The sequence below is a fragment of the Chiloscyllium plagiosum genome, unplaced genomic scaffold (assembly GCF_037043375.1).
Source record: "Chiloscyllium plagiosum isolate Xiang-an unplaced genomic scaffold, Cpla_swu_hap1 HiC_scaffold_12, whole genome shotgun sequence".
In the NCBI taxonomy this organism is placed as follows: Eukaryota; Metazoa; Chordata; class Chondrichthyes; order Orectolobiformes; family Hemiscylliidae; genus Chiloscyllium; species Chiloscyllium plagiosum.
Genome location: NW_028270150.1, coordinates 52854173 through 52877141, shown reverse-complemented (window position 1 = coordinate 52877141; position 22969 = coordinate 52854173). Strand labels below are relative to the sequence as shown.

General features: G+C 40.4%; 1 protein-coding gene across 5 annotated transcripts in view; it reads left to right on the top strand.

Annotated features, from left to right (window-relative positions):
- The window catches only part of kdm6a (lysine (K)-specific demethylase 6A), a 243113-nt gene that overhangs the window by 131762 nt on the left and 88382 nt on the right, over positions 1–22969 (top strand). For all 5 annotated transcript variants that reach the window (XR_015758897.1, XM_043700863.2, XM_043700864.2 and 2 more), the window contains exons 8-9: positions 2691–2725; positions 8302–8395. Coding sequence is in view for 4 of the 5 variants with exons in the window: in XM_043700863.2 (XP_043556798.1) it covers positions 2691–2725; positions 8302–8395 (129 nt within the window). In the remaining variant the exon portion in view is untranslated. The remainder of the gene's footprint in view (positions 1–2690; positions 2726–8301; positions 8396–22969) is intronic.

Here is a 22969-nt window from a genome sequence, read left to right as displayed (position 1 = left end):
CATGTTCACCAGCGTCTGAAGAAATTTACCCTCCTCTCAGTCAAGAATGGCAGACCTGTATTCTGAGATTGAGAGCTTTTGTTCTGGATCCTCCAGCTATGGGCAGCATTCTGCATCCAGCATCTCGTCTATTGACCCCATCAGTATTTTATACATTTCAAGGAGATTCTCCCTCATTCTCTTGAGAGTCAGGGTCAATTTTGATCTTGTCTGTCCTCATGACAAAGTTGATGTCCTAGCTTAGAGTCTGGTGACCTTTTGCTGCACAGTGTCTAAAGCATATCTTTTGGTAAGGAGACTAAAACAGCACATACTTGTCCATATGTAGTCTCTTCAAGGCCCTGTACAGTTGCAGTAGGACAATCTTTCTCCTGTACTCAAGTCCCTTAATGCAATGCAGGCCAACGTACCTTTTGCCTTTCTAATTGCTTGCAGTGACAGGTGTGCTCTGGCAAAAAGGAGCTTTGTACATCAATAGTTCATAATTTATTATTCTTTAACTAAAATACTGCAATTGTTTCTCTTAAAGTGGGAAACTTCATACTTATGCATGGCAAATGCAGTGTAATGTGGATTTGTCCATTCTCTTGTCTAAATGCTTTGAGCCCTTTTTACTTTCTCTTCACCACTCTTCTTTCCACTTAAATTTGCTGAAAACACAAAACTAAAACTATTGCATTTTATTCCTAATTCAGATAATTGTGAATAGCTAAAGCCCAACTGCCTTGCACTCCAAAAAGACCCATTTACTATACTCTTAAATTCTGATGTTTGGTTAAGAGGGATGCAACAATCTGTGTCATTATAGTCCCCAATCCCATGTGGCTTCATTTTGCACAATAACCTATGTGGGACTATCAAAGGTTTTTTGAAATAGAAAATGTTATGACTATTGATTGACCTCTGTTGCCACAGTCATTGATCTCACTGCCACTTCACCCTGAATATTATTTCTATATAGGCATTCAGCTATAATATGTTCCATTAACAGGATTTCACGGTAACGTGATTGACTAATTGGGGACACTGCTTCTGAAGTGTGAACTTTTAAAACATGTTGGTTGTAACGCAATTACATCTTCAAGCGCTGTTTCTTAAGCGTGATTTTTCTATAGTGCAAGAATACTAACATTGCATTATAGAAGAACTATCTGTATTCTTTCCATGCTAGCTTCACCAGCTTCTCTGATTTTGCTGAATCGTGGTCACTTTGTTGTTAATGGGTTTTTAATATATTTTGTCAAATTAGTGGCACATGAAAGTACTTGCTTTTGCTGTGAAAATAATACAGTATTGCCTTCAGACTTGCAACCAGTTTCCACATAGCTGAATTTTTTTCCAAGTGACGCTCCTCAGTGCTTTCTGAGTTTCTTTTGTCTTCTTGCTCAACTCCCACAAACCCTTCTAACAGCAATGTCTAACTTTACTCCACTTTAGATGCTTGCAGTATCTCCCTTAACATTTTCTGTTTTGTTAACACAAGCACACAGCCACAATTCAGTGCTTAAATCTGCCATTGAATTAATGCAGAACCAAAAGAATCCATAGCACAGATTTCCACAAAAATGTAAATAGTTTCAGCCAGAATTGTTACCTACTGTTATATCTCACTGAGGAAGCACACTGAAAATCAAGCCCTGTTATTTCTGGAATTGTCACAAAAGCTAAAGCTTTTATTCAGGTATGTGAATTCCCAGTTTGCCTGTCAGTAAACTCTGGGTAACAGCAAACACAGACCAGATTTCTGTACTTACCAAAAATCGTTATTTATTACAGGTAAATAGATTGTAACAATAACTGCGAACTTCTGTTATATAGTTTTGATGGGGTAAACTCCACTGGCCCTCATCCCTCACTTGCCCCATTGATTGAATAAAACAGCAGTGTCAATGTGCCTTAAAATTAACTTTAAAAAAATGTGGCAGTTTTTGGTTTTAAAGCTGTCTTTTTCCATACAATTTACAACCAAAAACAAAATAAAAAATGCAATCTTTACACAGCAGTTGTTTAACAATTTGAAATAGCATTATTAATGAATGGGAATTTTGAAATAAATAGTATTGGTGCAAAATGAGACATCTAGTCAAAGAATGCGAATTCAAGGGGAAAAGCAAAATTTATACTGCACAAGAGAGGGGGTGATAACTGGACTCTGATTAGCAATGTCTCTATCAACCATTGCTACTCACTTGGTAGTGAATAGTACTTTCCTCTCATGCAATATAAATGTTGATTTTTGTCTTGAATACATGGGTATTATGAACTGTCTCAGTGTGAGAAGAAAATCTTTCACAAAATGTCTTTTTCTCGGAAATACTTGGTTATTTCATTTAAATTCCACTAATACTTGATTGCTAACTAATGTAACTTTGCCCACTGGTATTTTCTCTGACACTTTTGTTGCACTCTACCATGAGAAATCCACTGGTACATTTGGAAATCTCACTATTCAAAGTGCTCTATAATTTTTACTGCTTGAATGAGTTATGCTGTCATCTGTAGAAATAATCAATGAACTTTTGTGGCTATTAAATTTTCAGAAATTTTCATATTGGTTATGTACTGTCAACTGAATGTCATGCTAATTAACAGTATAATAAAATTTCTGAAATGCAGAATATAATTGTTCATTTTATGTATAACTGAAAAAAAACGTTTACAATGCATACTATTTCTTTCCCTCCTTGCAGTTCAGTTCCATGTTGCTCACTTGTATGAAATCCAGGTAAGTGATTCAGATATGCATCTCTTTGATCAGTTAAGTTAGATTTAAGTGGTAGAGGCTGTAGAGCAGGGAAGGAATGGGATGGTAAGTGAGTTTGGCTAATAGGAAAAAGAGTAAAAAAGGATGGAAAGACAGATACAGATTGTGGAGACAAAGATATTTTAACACTTTCTTGAATCCTTGTTCAAGGAAAGAATTCTTTGCAAATTAAGTAATATGGCTAGTAGTTTGCACTTTTGGTGAAGTTTCCTAAGATTTTTGCAAAGCTGTGGCATTTTCAGTAACTGAACAAAGTGAATTCTATTTCAAGATACTGGTAATTGACAGGAATATATTTGTCTCAGTTATGTTAGAATGTTATCATTTGCTAATTAATTTAAGGTTTGCTATGTCTGGAAATTTAAATAACTGGTCAGCTGGCAAAACTTAGATATGCACGAATATGTCACAAAAAGCTGACCACTCGAGTTGTTTTCTTTTCAAGCATTACACTCCCTTTTTTTAAAAAAATGCTAAAGTTAGCAAAGTTAATATTTACCATAAAGTAGAAATGTTCTAACTATAACGATTCTTCTCTCAAGCTTTTGAATGGATGTCTTAATTGCAATTTGTAACCAAGTTCACTTTTCTGTGTTTCCTGTTGGCTGAAACTCCATTTTATCAGGAAACAACATTAGCTGGCACCCGTGGGGAAAAGTAGAGGGCCATCATTCAACAGACAGCAACTTCATGGCATTTGCATATCTTCCTCATTACACTGTCTAGCTCTAAGTGCATAATAGTGCTACATCAGGCAATAAAGTCTGGAAATGAGTGTTGACCGGCACTCTTCCTTTGATAATCCAATGACTTCAAAAGGCTTAAGTTTCCAATAGAAACAAAGTAATGGTTGCTGAAAATGAAATCAGCTGTTTTTGAAAATTTAGTTCACTGTTGCATTTGCCTGCATTTTAGTTGATATTTTCTCCTTTTTTAATTAAGGTTATGTCAAGATAAAAGCTTACTTTGAGTGCCTTTACCACGTTTTACAAGATCACACTCAATAAATAGTCATATTAATCTTGAAAAATAATTGGTATATTCCTGCATGTTCATGCCAAAGACATTTCCAGACTTTATTCGCACTTGGAGAAATCTGCTTAATTTTTCAAAACTGTTAATATTTATATATTTGAACATAATCGGAACATGTTTCACATTTCAATGGACTTCATAGTTTCATGTATCGGATAAAACAGTATAGGGTGTAGGTTTGCTCGCTGAGCTGTAGGTTTGATATCCAGACGTTTCATTACCTCACTAGGTAACATCATCAGTGGTGACCTCCTAGTGAAGTGAAGCTGTTGTCTCCTGCTTTCTATTTATATCTTTCTCCTGGATGGGGTTCCTGGGGTTTGTGGTGATGTCATTTCCTGTTTGTTTTCTGAGGGGTTGATAGATGGCATCTAGATCTGTGTGTTTGTTTATGGCGTTGTGGTTGGAGTGCCAGGCCTCTAGGAATTCTCTGGCATGTCTTTGCTTAGCCTGTCCCAGGATAGATGTGGTGTCCCAGTCGAAATGGTGTTTTTTTTTTCATCCGTGTGTAGGGCTACGAGGGAGAGAGGGTCGTGTCTTTTTGTGGCTAGCTGGTGTTCATGTATCCTGGTGGCTAACTTTCTTCCTGTTTGTCCTACGTAGTGTTTATGGCAGTCCTTGCATGGAATTTTGTAGATGACATGGATTTTGTCCATAGGTTGTACTGGGTCTTTTAAGTTTGTTAGTTTTTGTTTGAGAGTGTTGGTGAGTTTGTGTGCTACTAGGATTCTGAGTGGCCCCCGCCTGGCTGTCATTTCTGAAACTTTGATGTATGGTAAGATGTTTAGGGTTTCTGGCTGTGTTTGGCCTGCTTGTTGTCATCTACAAAATTCCTAGAGGCCTGGCACTCCAACCACAACGCCATAAACAAACACACAGATCTAGATGCCATCTATCAACCCCTCAGAAAACAAACAGGAAATGACACCACCACAAACCCCAGGAACCCCTTCCAGGGGAAAGATTTAAACAGAAAGCAGGAGACAACAGCTTCGCTTCACTTGGAGGTCACCACTGATTTTGTTACCTAGCGAGGTAATGAAACGTCTGGATATCAAACCTACAGCTCAGCGAGCAAACCTGCACCCTAAACCTCAACCTGAGCTACAAACCTTGCGATAAAGCAGTATATCTGCATATATATGGCATTATGATCCCAACTGAAGTTATTACCAGACCAGTCAGATCCTGTTCAGGAATCTGATTTGATAAGTCATATTTTGATTTTGGCTTTGTTTTAGTTTGAACAAAGTGGTCTCTTGGCAGTGCTGTAGATTTTACTTTAACAATGTAAGAGAAAGTTATTAACAAAATAACAAGTTCAAATAGAATAGATCAATCCACCTGGTTGTAATACAAATTCATAAAAATGTATTCACACAGTAAATGAGTATTCTCAGTCCAAAATACTCCTTTATAAATTGAATGGAAGCAACTTGTACTTGAGTCCTGTATCAGTCAGTTTAAGTAATTTGCAAATTCAATCTTCAGATTTGAACTGCAGATAGCTTCTTCATAGAATGATTATTCACCTATTTAAATGTACTCCGCTTTAAGTAACTACAATGGGGTTTATCCCAACGTTTCTGTTCTGGGACTAATACTCCAGATTACAGAAAGGTAACCTAATCCATTCTTAGGAGCACTGCTCTATACAGCCGTTCTACTCCCAAGAATTTTACAGGACTAAGCCTCTATGACTGCCCAGAATGTAAAGTATAACCAAAATAATCTCATTCCCTTTAAACTATGAGTATTTCCCTCCAGTGGAAAATTATAAAATCCCTACACTGTGGAAACAGGCCGTTTAGCCCAACAAGTCTACACCAATCCTCCAAAGAGTAAACCCACTCAGACCCATTCCTCTACCCTATAACTCTACATTTACCCTGACTAATGCACCTACCCTGCACATCCCTGAATACTATGGGCAATTTAGCATGGACAATTTACCTAACCTGCGCACATTTGGTTTGTGGGAGGAAATCTGAGCACCCAGTGGAAACCCACGCAGACACTAGGAGAATGTCTGTGTGGAGTTTGCACTGTCACGCGAAGCTGGAATTGGACCTGGGTCCCTGGTGCTGTGAGACAACAGCGCTAACTACTGAGCGAGCAGGCTCTTCAGGCCCTATTATTTAGATGGATTGCAAAACCATCTAAAAGAAGCAAAAGTCCATTAATTGAGCACACAACACCAGGCTCAAAAGCTATTTTTAAAATAAATCACCATGGCTACATAATAAAGTTAAGCATTTAGGACATGCACAAACCCACCAGTTACGGACTTAAGAACAAGACATCCAAACTTGCAATAAATAATATTAAAATGTATATCCCTTATTTTACATTGCAATAATAGAAAAAATCATTCACTGTTTAAAAACGTAAGATTAATTGAGTAAATAACTTATTACAATTTGGAACTGAATGTAAGCAAGATAATGTTGAAAATATTGTTGCATGCTTTGTGCTCGAGAAGACTATTTCTTTTGCTTTTTGTGATTTTCTTCTCTTCCTCTTTAAAAATTGACATCCCCCTAGTGTGCAAGTGCCAGTAGTTTTGCAATAGTTTGGTCACATGGTCATTTTGTGTGCGAATCTAGAACATGAATGACACAGGCTATCTGACCTCGTGGGATAGGCATCAGGCTTTGCCCAATATCTGAGAGTACTTAGAGACATAGAGCTGTACAACATGGAAACAGACCTTTCAGCCCAACTTGTCCATGCTGACCAAATATCCTAAATAAATCTAGTCCTATTTGCCAGCATTTGGCCCATATCCCTCTAAAGCCTTCCTATTCATATATCCCCCCAGCTGCATTTTAAATATTGTAATTGTACCAGCTTCTACCACTTGCATTGGCAGCTCATACTGCACATCCACCACCCCCTGTGTTAAAAAGTTGCCCCATAGGTCCCTTTTAAATCTTAATTCTCTCACCTTAAATCTGTGCGCTATAGTTTTGGACTCTTCCACCCCGAGGAAAAGACCTTTTCTATTCAGCTTATTTGTGCCCGTCATCATTTTATAAACCTCTCTAAGATTGCCCCTCAACCTCTGACACTTCAGGGAAAACAGCCCCAGCCTATTCTGCCTTTCTCTATAGCTGAAACCCTCCAACACTGACAACATCCTTGTAAATCTTTTCTCAATCCTTTCAAGTTTCACAAGATCTTTTCTGTGACAGGGAGACCAGATTGAAGGCAGTATTCCTAAAGTGGCCTGATCAATATCCTCTACACAACCTCCCAATTCCTGTACTCAATAAATTAACCAATAAAGACAAGCCTTCCAAATTACCTTTTCACTACCCTGTCTATCTATGATTGATTTGAAGATTGATTTTGGCATTGTACCATTGTCTTCCTTGGACACCTCGCATTCTGAGCTTCTGTTTATGGTTGACTTCAGGCTTGCTATTTTCCCAATTTTATAATAGGAAATGCATATGAGTTGTAAGTCTATATTAATTTAGGATCCTTTTTAAGCTGCTGTATTGTCGATGGTGCTTGAGATTTATGTTATTGGTTAATAGCCATTGTGGGCACAAAATCTCTCACTTTTTTCTCTTCTCCCCCCCCCCCCCCCGCAACCCAATAAATGCTTTAATTGGCTTCCTCCCATTGCTCTGTGGCAACCAAGATTCCCATGATAAGGTACTGATCTGAAGCTTTCACCATATTTTTGCCCCATGGATCCCAAAGGCTGGGAAAATTCACTTCAAAAGGCGGAGGTGAAATATGTTATCCATTGGTGATTGGTCATAAGCGAATGCTAGTTGCGTGAGATCCATTAAAATGAATTAAAGGCTTGGAAACCAAGGACAGCTATTCATTTATTGCACACACTTGTTTATCTTCAAGGAAGTGTTTAATTGGTGACTTGTGCCTTCATCTTGAAATTGGAGATGTAGTCAGTGATATTGAGCTATCATTTTTATCTCCTCTTTCCTCCTTTTAAAAGATGTTGCCTTTGTCGGGCATTGCTCCATTCCATCACTTCATTGTACATCATATTGGGTGAAAATTATGCTGTTAAATTAGAGGAACTATGGACTTGTTTGTCTCTCAAATGTTTCTGTTTAAAGATCAATTACATGATCAGAAGAGAAACCTGACTATTGCAAACCAGTTTTATTTGGGTAGGAGTTGTATAAATCTATTTTTGTTGTATTTATCTGTTAACTAATGATTCCTATCTTGAGCTACACAGGACAAAGTGGCTTCTAAATATATTGTGAAATCCTGTTTTGCCCACAAGAGTCCCCTCCCCCTTATTCCATGTTTTCAGTTGGACCTGGTTTTCTAGTCTCTGCAATTGTCATTTCCTTGGTCTCTTTGTGACAGCATTGAGAAACCATCTTTCACTCCTGTTTACGTGCAGTTCCTGCTCCAAGAAAAAGACTGTAAAGGTTTTAGTTGCCAAGATTGTTTTAAGGTTGTTTTAGTTAAAACTTTAGACAGTTTTTCTTTTCTCCTCCACCCCTGAACTGTAGAGAAAGTATCGTGCTGCAAAGGAAGCCTATGAACAACTTTTGCAAACAGAGAATCTTTCTGCACAAGTGAAAGCAAATATACTGCAACAGCTTGGTAAGTGTCTCACGTACTTCTGTTATCAAGTCAAGTTTGTAATTACAAATTATTGAATGAGTATCTGTCTTCTAAATGGGAAGATAATTTTGAAACTGTTGCATGTTGACAGTAATATACTTCAGTCGATATGCAAATAATTGGAACTAATTTGATTTGACGTTGAAGATATTTTGCGTATGATTTATTGCAATATATTATATTTTCATCGTGCAATTTTGTTGTTTGAGTTTTGAGTTTTTTGGTTAATGGCTTATTATGTTCATGGCTGATTTTTCGCAAGTTCTGTTAGAATTTCTATTTTCAGGGTTGAGGATATGAACCAAGAAATAGAATCAGTTAAAATTAATGCAATGGGTTATACAGCTTTGTATTTGCCTCTTAAAGAGCTAGATCGTCAGAACCATTTTGTAACCCTTCTCCGGGCCTCTATATGACTATATCTGTCCTGTTTCAAGACCTTAACTTACAATGAAGTGATTTACAACCTCATTCAATGCAACTACACCTCCCAGTTACATATAATTTAGGAGGAAGAAAATAAATTGTTTACTTTTTAGGCACTTAACCTTCCCTTAATTCTAGTGTTTTTGGATATAAACAACTTATTCAACTGCACTATGGAATTCAAGCTTGATAGTTTGAAAAAATTGACTTCTGAAAAGCATACATGCATATGTATTGCATGCTCTTTGTTTGCTGTGATAATCCTTTACATATTATTTTGTCCAGATAATGTAATGAATACATAGTTATATTTTGGACAACTTGCTTTTACAGCATCTATTGTTGAAATTTTTAGTTCATTTTAAATTTATCCATATATTTTCTAACTTTAATTTGCTGTTCAGTATTACTACAATTACTGGGTGGGTCTTCTGTAATGCATGAAAATTTTGAAACCTTTTCCGTTTTGAGAGCAAAGGTGCCTAACCATTCATGCTAAAAGAATACTATCTTTATGCATCCATTTATTAGATATTAAGGACGTGGTCAGCTTGTTATAAGACGGATGGTGATGTAATAACACCAACGTTGGTCTCAACACCCTTATTCACCCTTATTGTTTTAATGTGTTCTGTTCTCTATTTTGCTTGGTTTATAAAATATTTTTATGTTTTGGCCTTTTGTGCTTTGTATGAGCAGGAGCCATGAAATCACTTTTTGTGAAAGGTCAAGAATCTACAACATAATCTCACTAATATTAGTCTTGCAATAAATTGATCAAATGTTCAACTTTCTTTGGCATGTGGCAAAGTTCTACTGTAAAAAGTGTTACTAAATACCCTTGGGCATAATTTGTGGATTAATTGAAGTTTCCATTAGCTGGGAACTCATCACACCAAAGTGGTCTCCTGTAATAAATCTATTCACATTGCTTTTGAGCTGGTTTTGCTGCTCATCACTGCCAAGTTGCTATGGCGATTCCATTGTTGACTTCTAACCACAGGTGCTTAAAATGCTGGCTTCTTATTGAAGCAGTATTTTCCAAAGGAATTTGGGAAGCATTTTATGCCTGTTTTTGTCTCTGTTCTCTACCCACAGTGTTTTTATGTCTCGTTCACAAGTCGGGTTATGTTTAAAATGATCACTTTATTCATTCAAGCCCTTTAAAGTTGAAGGTGCAATCTAAAAATAATCTTACAAACCTCATAACTGTGTAGCACTATCTATCAACCTGCATTTCATTTTCATTCATTATGTCTTACTGATATGGTAAAGAATGGAAAGCAAAAATAAAAGGAAACTACAACTGACTCCAGATGGATTTCATTTTCAATTTATATTATTCCTTTTAAGCAAATCATGGTCTATTTATGTAATATAAGTAATTTTGGATCTTGACATCGTGGACCTTTTGCCTTTTAAAGTATTGAAGATTCTGGCTCTGCTGAAAACCAGTTAGCACAAATCTGGTCCGTGTAGTAAAGTCCATCTTTTCCATATATGAAGGCTGTCTCTCTCATAACTGTAATGAGAAAGTTAGCGATAGCCAGATTTTTTTCTTCTTCGAATGAAGTGACATTTAAAACCTGCATTTGTTTTGTACAAATTTAGTACCCAAGGACTTCTGAACTTTATGGATTATATATATAATTTGAAAACACAAAGCAACTAGCAAATTTTCATGACTGGTTTCTTATTGTTGATGTTGTATTGATGTGATCTATATACATTACTCAGTGAAATAGTGTGATTTTCCTGCTCATACTGTTGATTAAGATAAATAACTATCTTTCTATTTCAAATCCTTTATAGGAGTAGTCTTCACATTTAATTCAAATTCCAAAGAAAAGTTGGATTTCAATTTTGGTCCCAAAATGTATCTGCAGTCATTCTGTCCTTTCCTCTCATCTTAAAATTAATCTCTTGTATTAAACTGTATTGTTAGGCTGCATATTTTAACATACATTGCGCCAGCACGCTTACCTGCTTGCTTGCCCACTTGCTCGCCCATTCATGCCATCTGAGATTCAACCGACTATGGTGGTGTCATCAGCGAACTTAAAAATGGCATTAGTCTGGTATTTGGCGACAGAGTCATGGGTATACAGTGAGTATGGGGCTGAGTATGCACCCCGGGGGGCTCCAGTGCTGAGTGTTCATGAGGATGAAATATTGTCTGGGAGAAAGTTGGGGAGACAGGCCGCCTTCTTGCGGAACGTTTCAGGAAACACCTCTGGGACACCCGCACCAACCAAGCCAACCCATGGCTGAACACTTTAACTCCCTCTCCCACACCGCCAGTGACATGTGCAGGCCCTTGGCCGCCTCCATCGCCAAATCCTTGCCACATGACGCCTGGAAGAAGCGCACCTCATCTTCCGCCTAGGGACCCTCCAACCACACGGGATGAATGTAGATTTCTCCAGTTTCCTCATTTCCCCTCCCCCCCCACCTTATCTCATTCTCAACCCTCTGATCCAGCACCGCCCTCTTGACCTGCAATCTTCTTCCTGACCTCTCCGCCCCCGCCCCCACCCCCTCTCACGCCTATCACCCTCACCCTCACCTCCTTCCACCTATCGTATTCCCAGCGGCCCTCCCCCAAATTCCCTCCTCTCTACCTTTTATCTCAGCCTGCTTGGCACACCAGCCTCATTCCTGAAGAAGGGCTTATGCCCGAAACGTCGATTCTCCTGCTCCTCGGATGCTGCCTGACCTGCTGTGTTTTTCCAGCACCACATTTTTCAACGATGAAATATTGTCCCCAATCTTCACTGTGCCTGAGGGTCAGGAATCTGAGGATCCAGTTGCAGAGAGTGGGGCTTAGTCCGAGAGCACTAAGTTTAGTAATCAGTCTGGAGGGGATAATAGTGTTGAAGGCTGAACTGTAGTTAATGAGTAGGATTCTTATGTAGCTGTTCTTGGTGTCAAGATGCTCTAGGGAGGAGTGGAGAGCAAGTGATAAGGCATCTGATGTGGATCTATTGGTCCGATAGACAAATTGGAGTGTGTTAAGAGTATTGGGGAGGCTGGAGTTGATTAATGCCATGACCAGCCTTTCAAAGCATTTCATGACCACCGAAGTTAGGGCCATTGGGCAGTAGTCATTGAGACATGCTGCATGAGCCTTGTTAGGCACAGGGATGGTGTTGGCCCTCTTGAAACAGGCAGGGAGTGGTTGAAGATGTCCGAGAAGACCTCTGCCAGTTGTACTGCGCATGCTCTGACTGCACGACCTGGTACTCCGTTGCTTTCCTTGGATTCACACGAAGGAAAACTGACCTCTGATGCAATGACTGTTGGGACTGGTTCGTCACAACTTGTCTGAGTAGATGTTATTGCTCCGCCGAAGTTCTGCTCAAAGCGAGCATAGAAGGCATTGAGACGATCAAGGAGGGATGTATCATCGTCTGCTATCTTGCACGGTCTCTGTTTTAAGAACCTGTGATATCGTTCACTCCTTGCCATAGTCGCCGAGTGTCTGGATCTCTAGTTTGGATCTATATTGGTCCTAGGTTGTCTTAATGGCTCTGCGAAGGTCATACTTGGATTTCTTACATTTGAGTGGGTCTGCTGATCTGAAGGCCTCACACCTGGTTTTTATCAGGTTCTGTTATGTCCTGATTCATCCAGGGTTTTCTGTCTGGGAACACCCAGATTAACTTCCTCGTTGTGCAGTCCTCCACGTGCTTGCTGATAAAGTCTGTGATGGTGGTGGCATAATCGTCCAAGGTGCCTGTGGCCTGTTTGAACATGGCCCAGTCAACCGATTCCAGACAGCACCAGAGTTGATCCTCTGCCTCCCCTGACCAGCACTGGACCTGTATCCACATGGGGGTCTCCTGCTTGAGCTTTTGCCTGTAAACCAGGAGAAGAAGCACAGCATTGTGGTCGGAGTGGCTGAAATGAGGGTGGGGGTTGGAGCAGTAGGCATCCTTCACAGTGGCTTAGCAGTGGTTTAAAATGTTCAGGTCCCTGGTGGGCAGGTAATGTTCTGATGGTACTTGGGCAACACTTTCCTTCGATTGGCTTGATTGAAGTCGCCAGTCACAATAAACAGGGCCTCGGGATGTTCCATCTCCATGGTATTGGTGGAGCACTGCACGTCCAGAGCTTCCTCAACCTTTGCTTATGGCGGTATGTACACAGCAATTGGTATAGCAGCAGTAAATTCCTGTAGTAGATGGAAGGGGCGGCATTTGATGGTGAGGAATTCAGGGTTTGGGGAGCCATGGCTGCCCAGGGTTGCAATATCCATGCATCACAGGTGCTTGATTAAAAAGCAAACCCCTCCACCCTTTGTCTTACCTGAGGACGCTGTATGGTCCATATGATGAATAGAAAAACCATCAGCCTGAAGTGCGCAATGTGGAATGGATGAGTTGAGCCAGGTTTCTGTGAAGCAGAGTGCGCAATAGTCCTGCAGTTCACGCTGGAACCTGAGCCGTGATCTGAGTTCATCCATCTTGTTCTCCAGAGATTGTGCATTTGCTAGGAGTGAGTCGGGGGGGGTGGGTTCTTGAAACTGTGTAGTCTCAGTCTTAGTAGCAGACTGGCACGCTTATCCCACTTCCTTGCAGGTTTTTTACATTTGAGTGGTCCGGTGGCATAGATGAAGCTGAGGTTAACCCAGAACATGTGGGACAGCTAATATAAAGCTAAGAACTGTGAATGCTAAAGATCTGAAACAAAATCCGAAATTACTTGTGAAACTCTGGTCTGGCAGCATCTCTGAGGAGAAAGCAGCGTTAACATTTTGAGTCCACTGACTTTTCAGAACTGACGAATAGCTTACCAATTCAAGATATTGCTAAGCTCTCCACTACTAGTCCAGTTAGAATCTGCTTACCTCTCTCCCTTAAGGTAGGAAGGTGTGAAGACTGTCAGTCTGAGTAATGGACAGTTATTCAGATTTCCAGGAGCTACAGTATAATCAGTAATTGTTGTTCCTACAGTAGATATGGTAGTGCTGTCCAAATGGCCGCCTCTGTGTTGTAACCATTCTGTGATTCTAAGTATCATGTAATACTGGAGATCACCATGATTTAAAAAAAACACTGACTCTTGTCTTCCCCAGTGAGTTAAAGTAGTTTCAAACCCATTGATATGGAACCACTTTGACATCAGACAAATGTTGCAAGGCTCATTCTCTCTCGGTATCTCTCATCCCCCTCTAGAAACTTTGTCAATAATTTTCTGCTGTTAATGTCCATCTTTTGATTTGGTGATGCATTTTGTCAGGTTGTGAATTTTTACCATGAGCCTTCAAGTGACTTTGGAGAAAGTGAGGACTGCAGATCAGAGTCGTGTGTGCTGTTGGAAACTTTTAGGAGAAAATGAGGTCTGCAGATGCTGGAGATCAGAGCTGAAAATGTGTTGCTGGAAAAGCACAGCAGGTCAGGCAGCATCCAGGGAACAGGAGAATCGACGTTTCCTTCTTCAGGAAGGGCTTATGCCCGAAACGTCGATTGTGCTGTTGGAAAGACCATTCCACCTTAGAAAATCCCAAACAGATCGTAATTTTCCCTCCCACATGGTTGACGATGTCTCCAGTGTATCTCCTCCACTTCCCGCACCTCCACCTTTGAACCACACTCCTCCAAATGCAACGACGACAGAACCGTCTTGGCCCTTGCCTCCACCCCACCAACCTCCGTATACATCGTATCATCTTCCACCATCTACAAACAGAACCCACTAGCAGGGACATACTTATCTCCCCACCCCTAGCATGTTCCGGAGAGACTGTTCTCTCCATGACTCCCTCATCAGACCCACACCATTCTCCTGACACCTTCCCCTGCCACCACAGGAAGTGCAAAACCTGTGCCCACATCTACCCCTCCCCTCACCTCTGTGCAAAACCCCAAAGGATCTTTCCACATGCAACAAAACTCTCCAATGTAGCCTGCTGTGTCTTTCCAGCAGCACACTCTTGCCTTCATGTGACTTAACAGACCGAATTTTTGACTCTCCCAGCTTTTGACGCATTGTGCAAAACTTCTCATCGGGTATTGTCTCTGGAAAGTACGATTAGTTTCCTCTGCTTCAATATTAAGACACTGTGAATCGAAATCTAATGCAAGGTAAATGTTAGTTATGCAGTTTGTAAGACTGTTTTTGGATAGTATCTTTAACTTTAAAGTAAAATGAAGTGGTTCATGTAACCTGTTCTGCAGTCTTCTAGAGAGCATGTGAAGGTGGTTTGATGGTTTAAAAATTAAGAGGTCTAATTCCTTTTGTTCGGAAAAAGGGATGAAGTATTTACCCTGAGAGGCGATGGCAGCAGACTGTATATTAATACTGGAACTAAGGTTTCAAAGTCCCTTAAGTCCATAAAAAAAATTGGAACAGGGATGTGCTGATGTGCTAATCTGCATTCAGTAGGGTATCAGCATTCCTGATATCCACTTTCCTGTCTTTTCTCCCTGACCCTTGATTCCACTACTGTTCTAGAATTTGTATATTTCAGCCATAAATATATGCAAGGACTCTGTCCCTTTAGCTCTCCAAAGGCGTTCCAAAGGAACTCAGCCGTCTAAGAGAAGAAATTCCTCCTTCTCTCTGTCTTAAATTGGCACCCCTTTATTCCAAGGCTGTGCCCTCTGGTCCTCGACTCTCCTATAAAGGGAAGCATCCAATTAGCGTTTATTAGATTAGATTACATTAGATTACATTACAGTGTAGAAACAGGCCCTTCAGCCCAACAAGTCCACACCGACCCGCCGAAGCGAAACCCACCCATACCCCTACATTTACCCCTTACCTAACACTACGGGCAATTTAGCATGGCCAATTCACCTGACCCGGCACATCTTTTGGACTGTGGGAGGAAACCGGAGCACCCGGAGGAAACCCACGCAGACACGGGGAGAACGTGCAAACTCCACACAGTCAGTCGCCTGAGGCGGGAATTGAACCCGGGTCTCAGGCGCTGTGAGGCAGCAGTGCTAACCACTGTGCCACCACGCCGCCCACGATTAGTTTCCTCTGCTTCAATATTAAGACACTGTGAATTATTGTTTTGAGCCATTTAAGAATCCTATGTTTCAATGTGATCCCTTCATACCAGGGATCATCTTGGTGAACCTTCCCTGGAGTGCTTCCAATGAAATGATATTTTTCCTTAAGGTGACTAAAACTGCTCCAGTACTGCAGATGTGGTCTTACCTGCACTGCACAGTTGCAGCAAGACTTCCTTGCTGTTATACCTCAGCTCCCTTTAAATCAAAGCAAATATGCAAATAGTCTTCCTGATTACCTGCTACACCATTAGTTTGTGCCTAAGTACTGCCAAGTTGCTTTGTGTTGCAGGTTTGTGCAATTTTTCTCCATTTAAATAACATTCTTTTTCACCCTTTCAAAATGAGCAACTTCACATTTTTTTCCACGTTTAACTTTATTTGGCAACTTTTTACCCACTTACCCTAACAATATCTCTAAACTGTTTGTATTCTCTTTACAATTTGCCTTCCCAACCATTTTGTATCATCTGCAAATTTGACTACTGTACCATTGCTTCCTTCCTCTGATTCCTTTATATGTATTGTAAATTGTTGCAGTCTCAACAGTGTGCAACTCAATTGGTTAGAAGTCACCATGATGAAAAAGAACCCCTTATTCAATTCACTGTTTCTTGCCTAGAAGCTATTTCTCTTTCCATGCTAGTAAACTACCTCCAACACCATGGACTGCTATCATAACTGAACTCCTGGAATGTTGGAGGCTATGGGGTGACTTTAGAAGTTCATAAAATCATTTAGGACATTGGAAAGGTAAATAGATAAGGTCTTTTCCCTGGGATGGGGTGGTCCAGAATTAGAGGGCATAGATTTACAGTGAGAGGGGAAAGATATAAAAGGGACATAAGGGGTGGCAACTTCACACAGAGGGTAATGCATGTATGGAATGAGCTGCCAAAAGGAAGAGGAGGCTGGTACAATTACAACATTTGAAAGGCATCTGAATAGGTATATGAATAGGAAGGGTTTAGAGGGATATGGGGCTAGCTGCACCTAAGGGGCTATTTCCATATTGGACATCTGTGACCATATATATCATGTTTCAACTCCCAGAAGGCATTCAATAAGACTCGTGTATTGGTTTCCCCTCTAACCTCTCTGATTTGAGACTTGCACGAAAAATTCCTAACAAGTTTGTCTGACACAATTTCCCTTTCATGAAGTTATGCTTGTTCTACTTGATCAGGTTTTGATTTTCCAAGTGTGCTATTACTTCCTTATTAATTAATTCCAACATTTTTCCAACAATAGGTGCTAGCTAACTTGCCTATAATTACCTGCCTTTGCTTTCCTCTCTTTTTGGATAGGGCATGTCACATTGACTGCTTTCCAGTTCTCTGGCACTTCTCCAGAATCAAGGATTTTTGGAAAATTACATCCAATGCATCCACTATCTCTGTAGTTGCTTCTTTTAAGATCCTCTAATGCAAGTCATTAGGACCAAAGGACTTTTTCTGTCCTGGCTCCATTAGTTTGTCTAATGTTACTTCTCTAGTGATTTTTATAAAAGTTATTCATTCACGAGATGAGAGCATTGCCCATCGCTATTGCTCAGAGGGCACTTAAAGTTGACCACATTCCTGTGGGTCTGGAGTCACATGTCAGCCAGACAGGTAATGATGGACGTTTCCTTCCCTAAAGGACATTAGTGAACCAGGTGTCTCTTTTTGTAACAATCAACAATGGATTCATGGTCATCATCTTAATTCGAGATTTTTATTGAACTCATTTTTCATGATGATGGGATTCTGGCATTGGTTCCCAGAACATCACCTGCGTCTCTGGATTAACAGTCCAGTGATCATACCATTAGGCCATTGCCTCCCTTGGTGATGGTTATGGCCTTGTTACTTTTTTCATAATGATTTCATGAAATGTTGGCTCGCATTTGTTGTCCATAATTAAGTGGCTTGTGTCCCAAATAGAACACACGTAGTTCTCCTATAATTAAACATCATTTGTCTGTAACATGATTTGTGAATTGCCGACCTTTCTTTATAAAGTGAACTCCCGTTCATGTTATGCAGTTCTCATCCCTGGCATTAGATGTCGCGGTGTGCGGAGGCTAGACTTTGCATCGCCATTGTGTGATCAGTTGGTTCATATGCTATCTCATGAAGAGCTTTGTGATAGGTATTGTGAAATGTTAGTGCTAGTGGACTTGTAAAAGCATCGTGAAAATGTCTCTCCAGTCTGAGGACAAGAAACTGAGAACCATCTGTTAATTTAAAAACTTAGGGTTGAGATGAGTGAAATTTCATTGGAATTGACCAACTGTAAAAGGACAGTGTTGAGGAGCAGTTTGAAACTTGGCTTTGCTTGTATTCAGAGCTTTTATTTTTGTTTAAAAGTTATCTTTTAGAAGTTAAGGAATATCACAGACTCATGTGAATCTGTTTCAGTGACTAATCACTATGGTAACCAATTGCAAAACTAAAAACCAGTATACTGGCTTGGACATGCTCAGTCAGCTAGTCAGAGTGGTCAGAGTCAGGAAACTGCACAGAATGTGTGAAAGAAAGAAAGGTGGATGGTACCCTTACTTTTGGTGCATTTGTAGAGATGTCATGATTAGACTATGCAGAAGAGATTCAGGGTCAGATGTTTGCGAGGGTGAGAATGAGTGGGGAAGATGATGCAGGAAATAGTGGGTACAGTAGCAGAGTGAGTGTAAGGTATCAATGAGAAGATGATGGCTCTTTCACTGGCAGAGTGGAGAAGGTCATTGATCATCTTTCTACATTCAATACATTCCTTCAGATGGTTGAGACCGCACTGACTTGGATGGTATTCCTGGTCCAGGTTGGCATGGTTCCAGTAGAATAGTGTCTTTTGGTCTGAGAGAAGAGGACATCTTGCCTCTGCATCACCCCATCCCCATCAGCAGCATCTTCATGTCCCTGCCCACAAAGAGAGGCACCAATTTTCCATTTGTCTGCCATGTCTTGGGCCAATGTCAGGAATCAAGCAGAGCAGCTCCAGAATGACAGCTCTTATCTGGGTGCACAATATATATTTAAAATGGTGCTGCACCAAGGATGTTGGTCAATTCTGGGAGATCTAGGAAGTGATGAGTTATTTTGGAAATGGCACATGGTATGATAGTACTAGAATGTATGAGAGGGGCACCAAAATGTGGGGTAGGTAATAAATCCAGCGGGTTTTGTAAAATAAGGTGGTAGATGATCCTAAGCATCATGATGTGAAACCCTCTGGAAAAACTTGACAAAACTGACATTGAGTGAAAGAAATTAAGATTCAGACCTTGATCTATCAAGGTTTCATTCTGGGATCTGACTTTTTCATTGTTGCCATTGGATGGGATCAGAAGACTGGCTAGAATGAAATGTCGCCAGCAGATGTAGATGCCAATCAAGAGTAGTCAGTTGAAGACTCTGAATTACACGAGAGAGTACCATACAATAAGTCAGTTCCAATAAGTCAAAATTTACTTAGACAGTGCTGTCGTTTGTATTAGGCTAGATATTATTTTTGTTTAGATTTTTACTGGTAGGTTTGGTATTTCGTCCCAATCCTGTTTTTCTCATTGGCCCATTATTTCTATTGCACGGTTTTCAATATCATGGCATTGCATGAGAATGCAACTATGGCATTTATAGGAAAACTACTTATATCTAAAAGGTATTTCCATATTATGAGTCGTTGATGTAAGCAAAACTGTTCATCTCTGCCGGAGCATGCTTAAAATTGCAATTTTAACACTGTGTGCCGAAAGAGATTTGCAGTGTATTATAGCATGTTAAACCATTACAGAGAAACCTTGATTATCCGAACGAGATGGGTGGGCACTATTTTGTTCGGATAATTGGTTATTTGGTTAATCGATTCAATGCCTTTCCTCTGGGCTCGGAGTTTTCTATTAAGTCTGCTCCCTGTTTAGGACATAAGGCAGTAGCACACAGCCCGCGCGAGCCCCTGGCCCCCCACCCTGCCTACCCTCAACACTGCCCCTGCCTGCCACCCCCCCCACGCACCTTTTGGAGGGTGAGTCTACAAATAGTATGCACATAGACAGCCACAGCCCCCCACACAACTTTTTACAGCACCTTTTTGACAGGTTCCACCTTTGCTGTGTACAGGACAATGTTAGAGAGATTATCTGGGGAAGGGGAGTTTAGGGTACACGCCTGTGCAGAACTCCAGGGAAAGTATGGCGGGGGAGGTGGAGGTCATTAATTTAGAGGCGGTGCCTGCCCTCTATCAGTCCAGTACTGTTCTCGGCAGCACTTTTAATCACTGTAAACAAAAGACGCAATCAGTGTTGGATGCACGCCCTTGATGTAACATTTCTGGGACCTCGAGACCTCGTTTTGGTAATCTGATTTTCGAAAAATTGGTGTTCGGATAATCGAGGTTCCTCTACTGGGATGCAATCCTGGAAGTGTGAACTGTGCACTTAAAAAATTTGTTGTATCTTCCTGGAGAATATCATCTCAAAGTAGATGTGCAACACAACATGCAGAGGAAATTTAGAAGGTCTAAATAATGTCTGAAGAGATCTCATTACACTATAACAACCATCAAAGAAAATCTGTCACCACTTACAAAGGTTAAAATCTTCACTACCCTAGATACAAAAGATGGTTATTGTCAAATGAAGCTGTGTGAAGACATTCCCTTTCACTTACATTTTGTTCACATTGGAACCTGTAGATAGTTGCTCTTGCCATTGGCATTTCCACTGCTCCAACACACATGAGATAATTGGTGGTCTTCCACCAGAGTTGCAGCTACAGTGAATGGCTTGCTAGTTTATTGATGTGGAGAGGCAATGGAAGAAGCCGTTGCTGAACATGATCAAAATCTAGTATGATTGCTTGACAGAGCATAAGAAATGAATCTGAAGTTAAACAAGGGGTAAAAAACCTGGAATTGAAAGATGCTTGATGTCACTTAAGTCATGCACTGACAGCAACCAACAGATAAAAGAGAATTGCAGTAATTGTTGGATTTGCTGACTATTTAACAAATCTTCCTGGATTTTTCATGTTACATTTAAAACATTCTGCCAACTCATGACCATGCATTGGAAGTATTAAGGCACAGAACAAGAAACAGCATTCATCAAAATTGTGCAGCTAGTGATGTCAACATCAATGCCAGAATACTATGTTGTATTCTGGACACATCAGGACAACACATCTATCCTGGGACAGGCTAAGCAAAGACATGCCAGAGAATTCATAGAGGCCTGGCACTCCAACCACAACACCATAAACAAACACACAGATCTAGATGCCATCTATTAACCACTCAAAAAACGAACAGGAAATGACATCACCACAAACCCCAGGAACCTCAACCAGGAGAAAGATATAAATAGAAAGCAGGAGACAACAGCTTCGCTTCACTTGGAGGTCGCCACTGATGATGTTACCGAGCCAGGTAATGAAACGTCTGGATATCGAACCTACAGCTCAGCGAGCAAACCTACACCCTAAACCTCAACCTGAGCTACAAACCTTGCAAAAATACTACGTTGTATTTGCATACAGGATATTAATACAAGCGGAAGGATGCTACACTTGGATCACGAAAGTAAATGTTGCACTAAGTCTTTGCTAGTGAGCATTCCATCAGTATCACCTTGGAAGTGATAAAAGTGTCAACCAAGCCTGATTACTGGTCACTTCAAAGCATTTCCTCAAGCCACTTATACCCTCTCCAAAACATCTGCATATACTTTTACCTCAATTAAAGAGGTGCTACCTGAAATGACATACAAGCAAGGGAAACGGGTGTACATTGACATACTGTCGAGAACAGTACTGCCTAGAAGGAAAGTAGAGGATGAAAAAACGTGATGTGATACCTTCCAGATTCGATGAGTAGCAGCAGATTGAAATTCTCTGGAAATCATCAACCTAGTAGTGACCTTGAATATAACAGACAAGTGTCTTTCTCAAGTCAAGCAAGCTACCTAATGAGATGGAGCGCTCCAAATGTTGGAAGTGGTAGTGATGCAAGGATAGTGTGAAGCCTTGAATATTCTTAAAGTCACAAGAATGTAATGCACATCTATAGGTGTGACAGCCCAAGATTACATGCTGCACAACGAAATAAGAGTTACAATCTCTAAGGTATTGAGAATAGCGATGCTAAAGCCCATCCATGCAAGCCATCATGGAACTGACTTAAATTTGAGGGAGGCAAGAGATATGCTCTACTGGCCAACAGTCACCCTGATTGTATGCAGTAGAAGTGAATAACTAGAGAGATATCTTTGTAAGTGCACTTTCATGCTTCCAACTGGAGGCAGGCAGCTGATTAAGATGATGTGAGCTTGCAATCTGCGCAGACTACAGATTAGCCATCAATCCCAAAGGTCCACAGCATACCACCAACAGAAATGGAACAGATTCCATAACAGATATGGTAGATACCAGGAGTATGACATTACTCAGGAAAGGAACATCATCCAGATGAACAAAATTACAATGTGTATATGAAAATGTTAAGAGACTGAGAGTTTAAAGACATGTGCAGAAACTAATGAGAATTACAAAACTGTTGATGCATACAAGCAGCCGTGGGTAACTTGAATAATTCAAAATTCAGGTTTGGTTACTGTGTTGCATTTCTGTCCCAATTATTGTTGTTTTTTGATACAAATGAGCTTCCTGTCCTGCTGTTGTCATGTCATCTAGCAGAAGGTTTTGGGTGGAACATTCATCCTAAAGCAATTTTCATAATGACTGCAATGGGGCTGGGGTTGGGGAGTAGTGGGAGAACAAGCCCAAACAATTTATCACCCATGTAGCCCTGAAGATCACCCAGGATTTTCAGGTACTGATGTGAATAATGAAGACTGATGTGAAGATTGCCAAGATGAGTACAATATTTGAGATCACTAGAGGATGTTAGATGACCCTACCTGAAACACTAACTTCAGGCAAGATGTGTTAAGGCTTTTTAAAAAATCAAATGCATTGTTAATTGCATTAATGAATATAGGTGATGGTGACTCAGTGGTTAGCACTGCAGCTTCACCGCATCAGGACCTGGGTTCAATTCCACCTTTTAGGCGACTGTGCAAAGTTCTCTCAGACATTCTCCTCATGTCGGTATGGGTTTCCTCCGGATG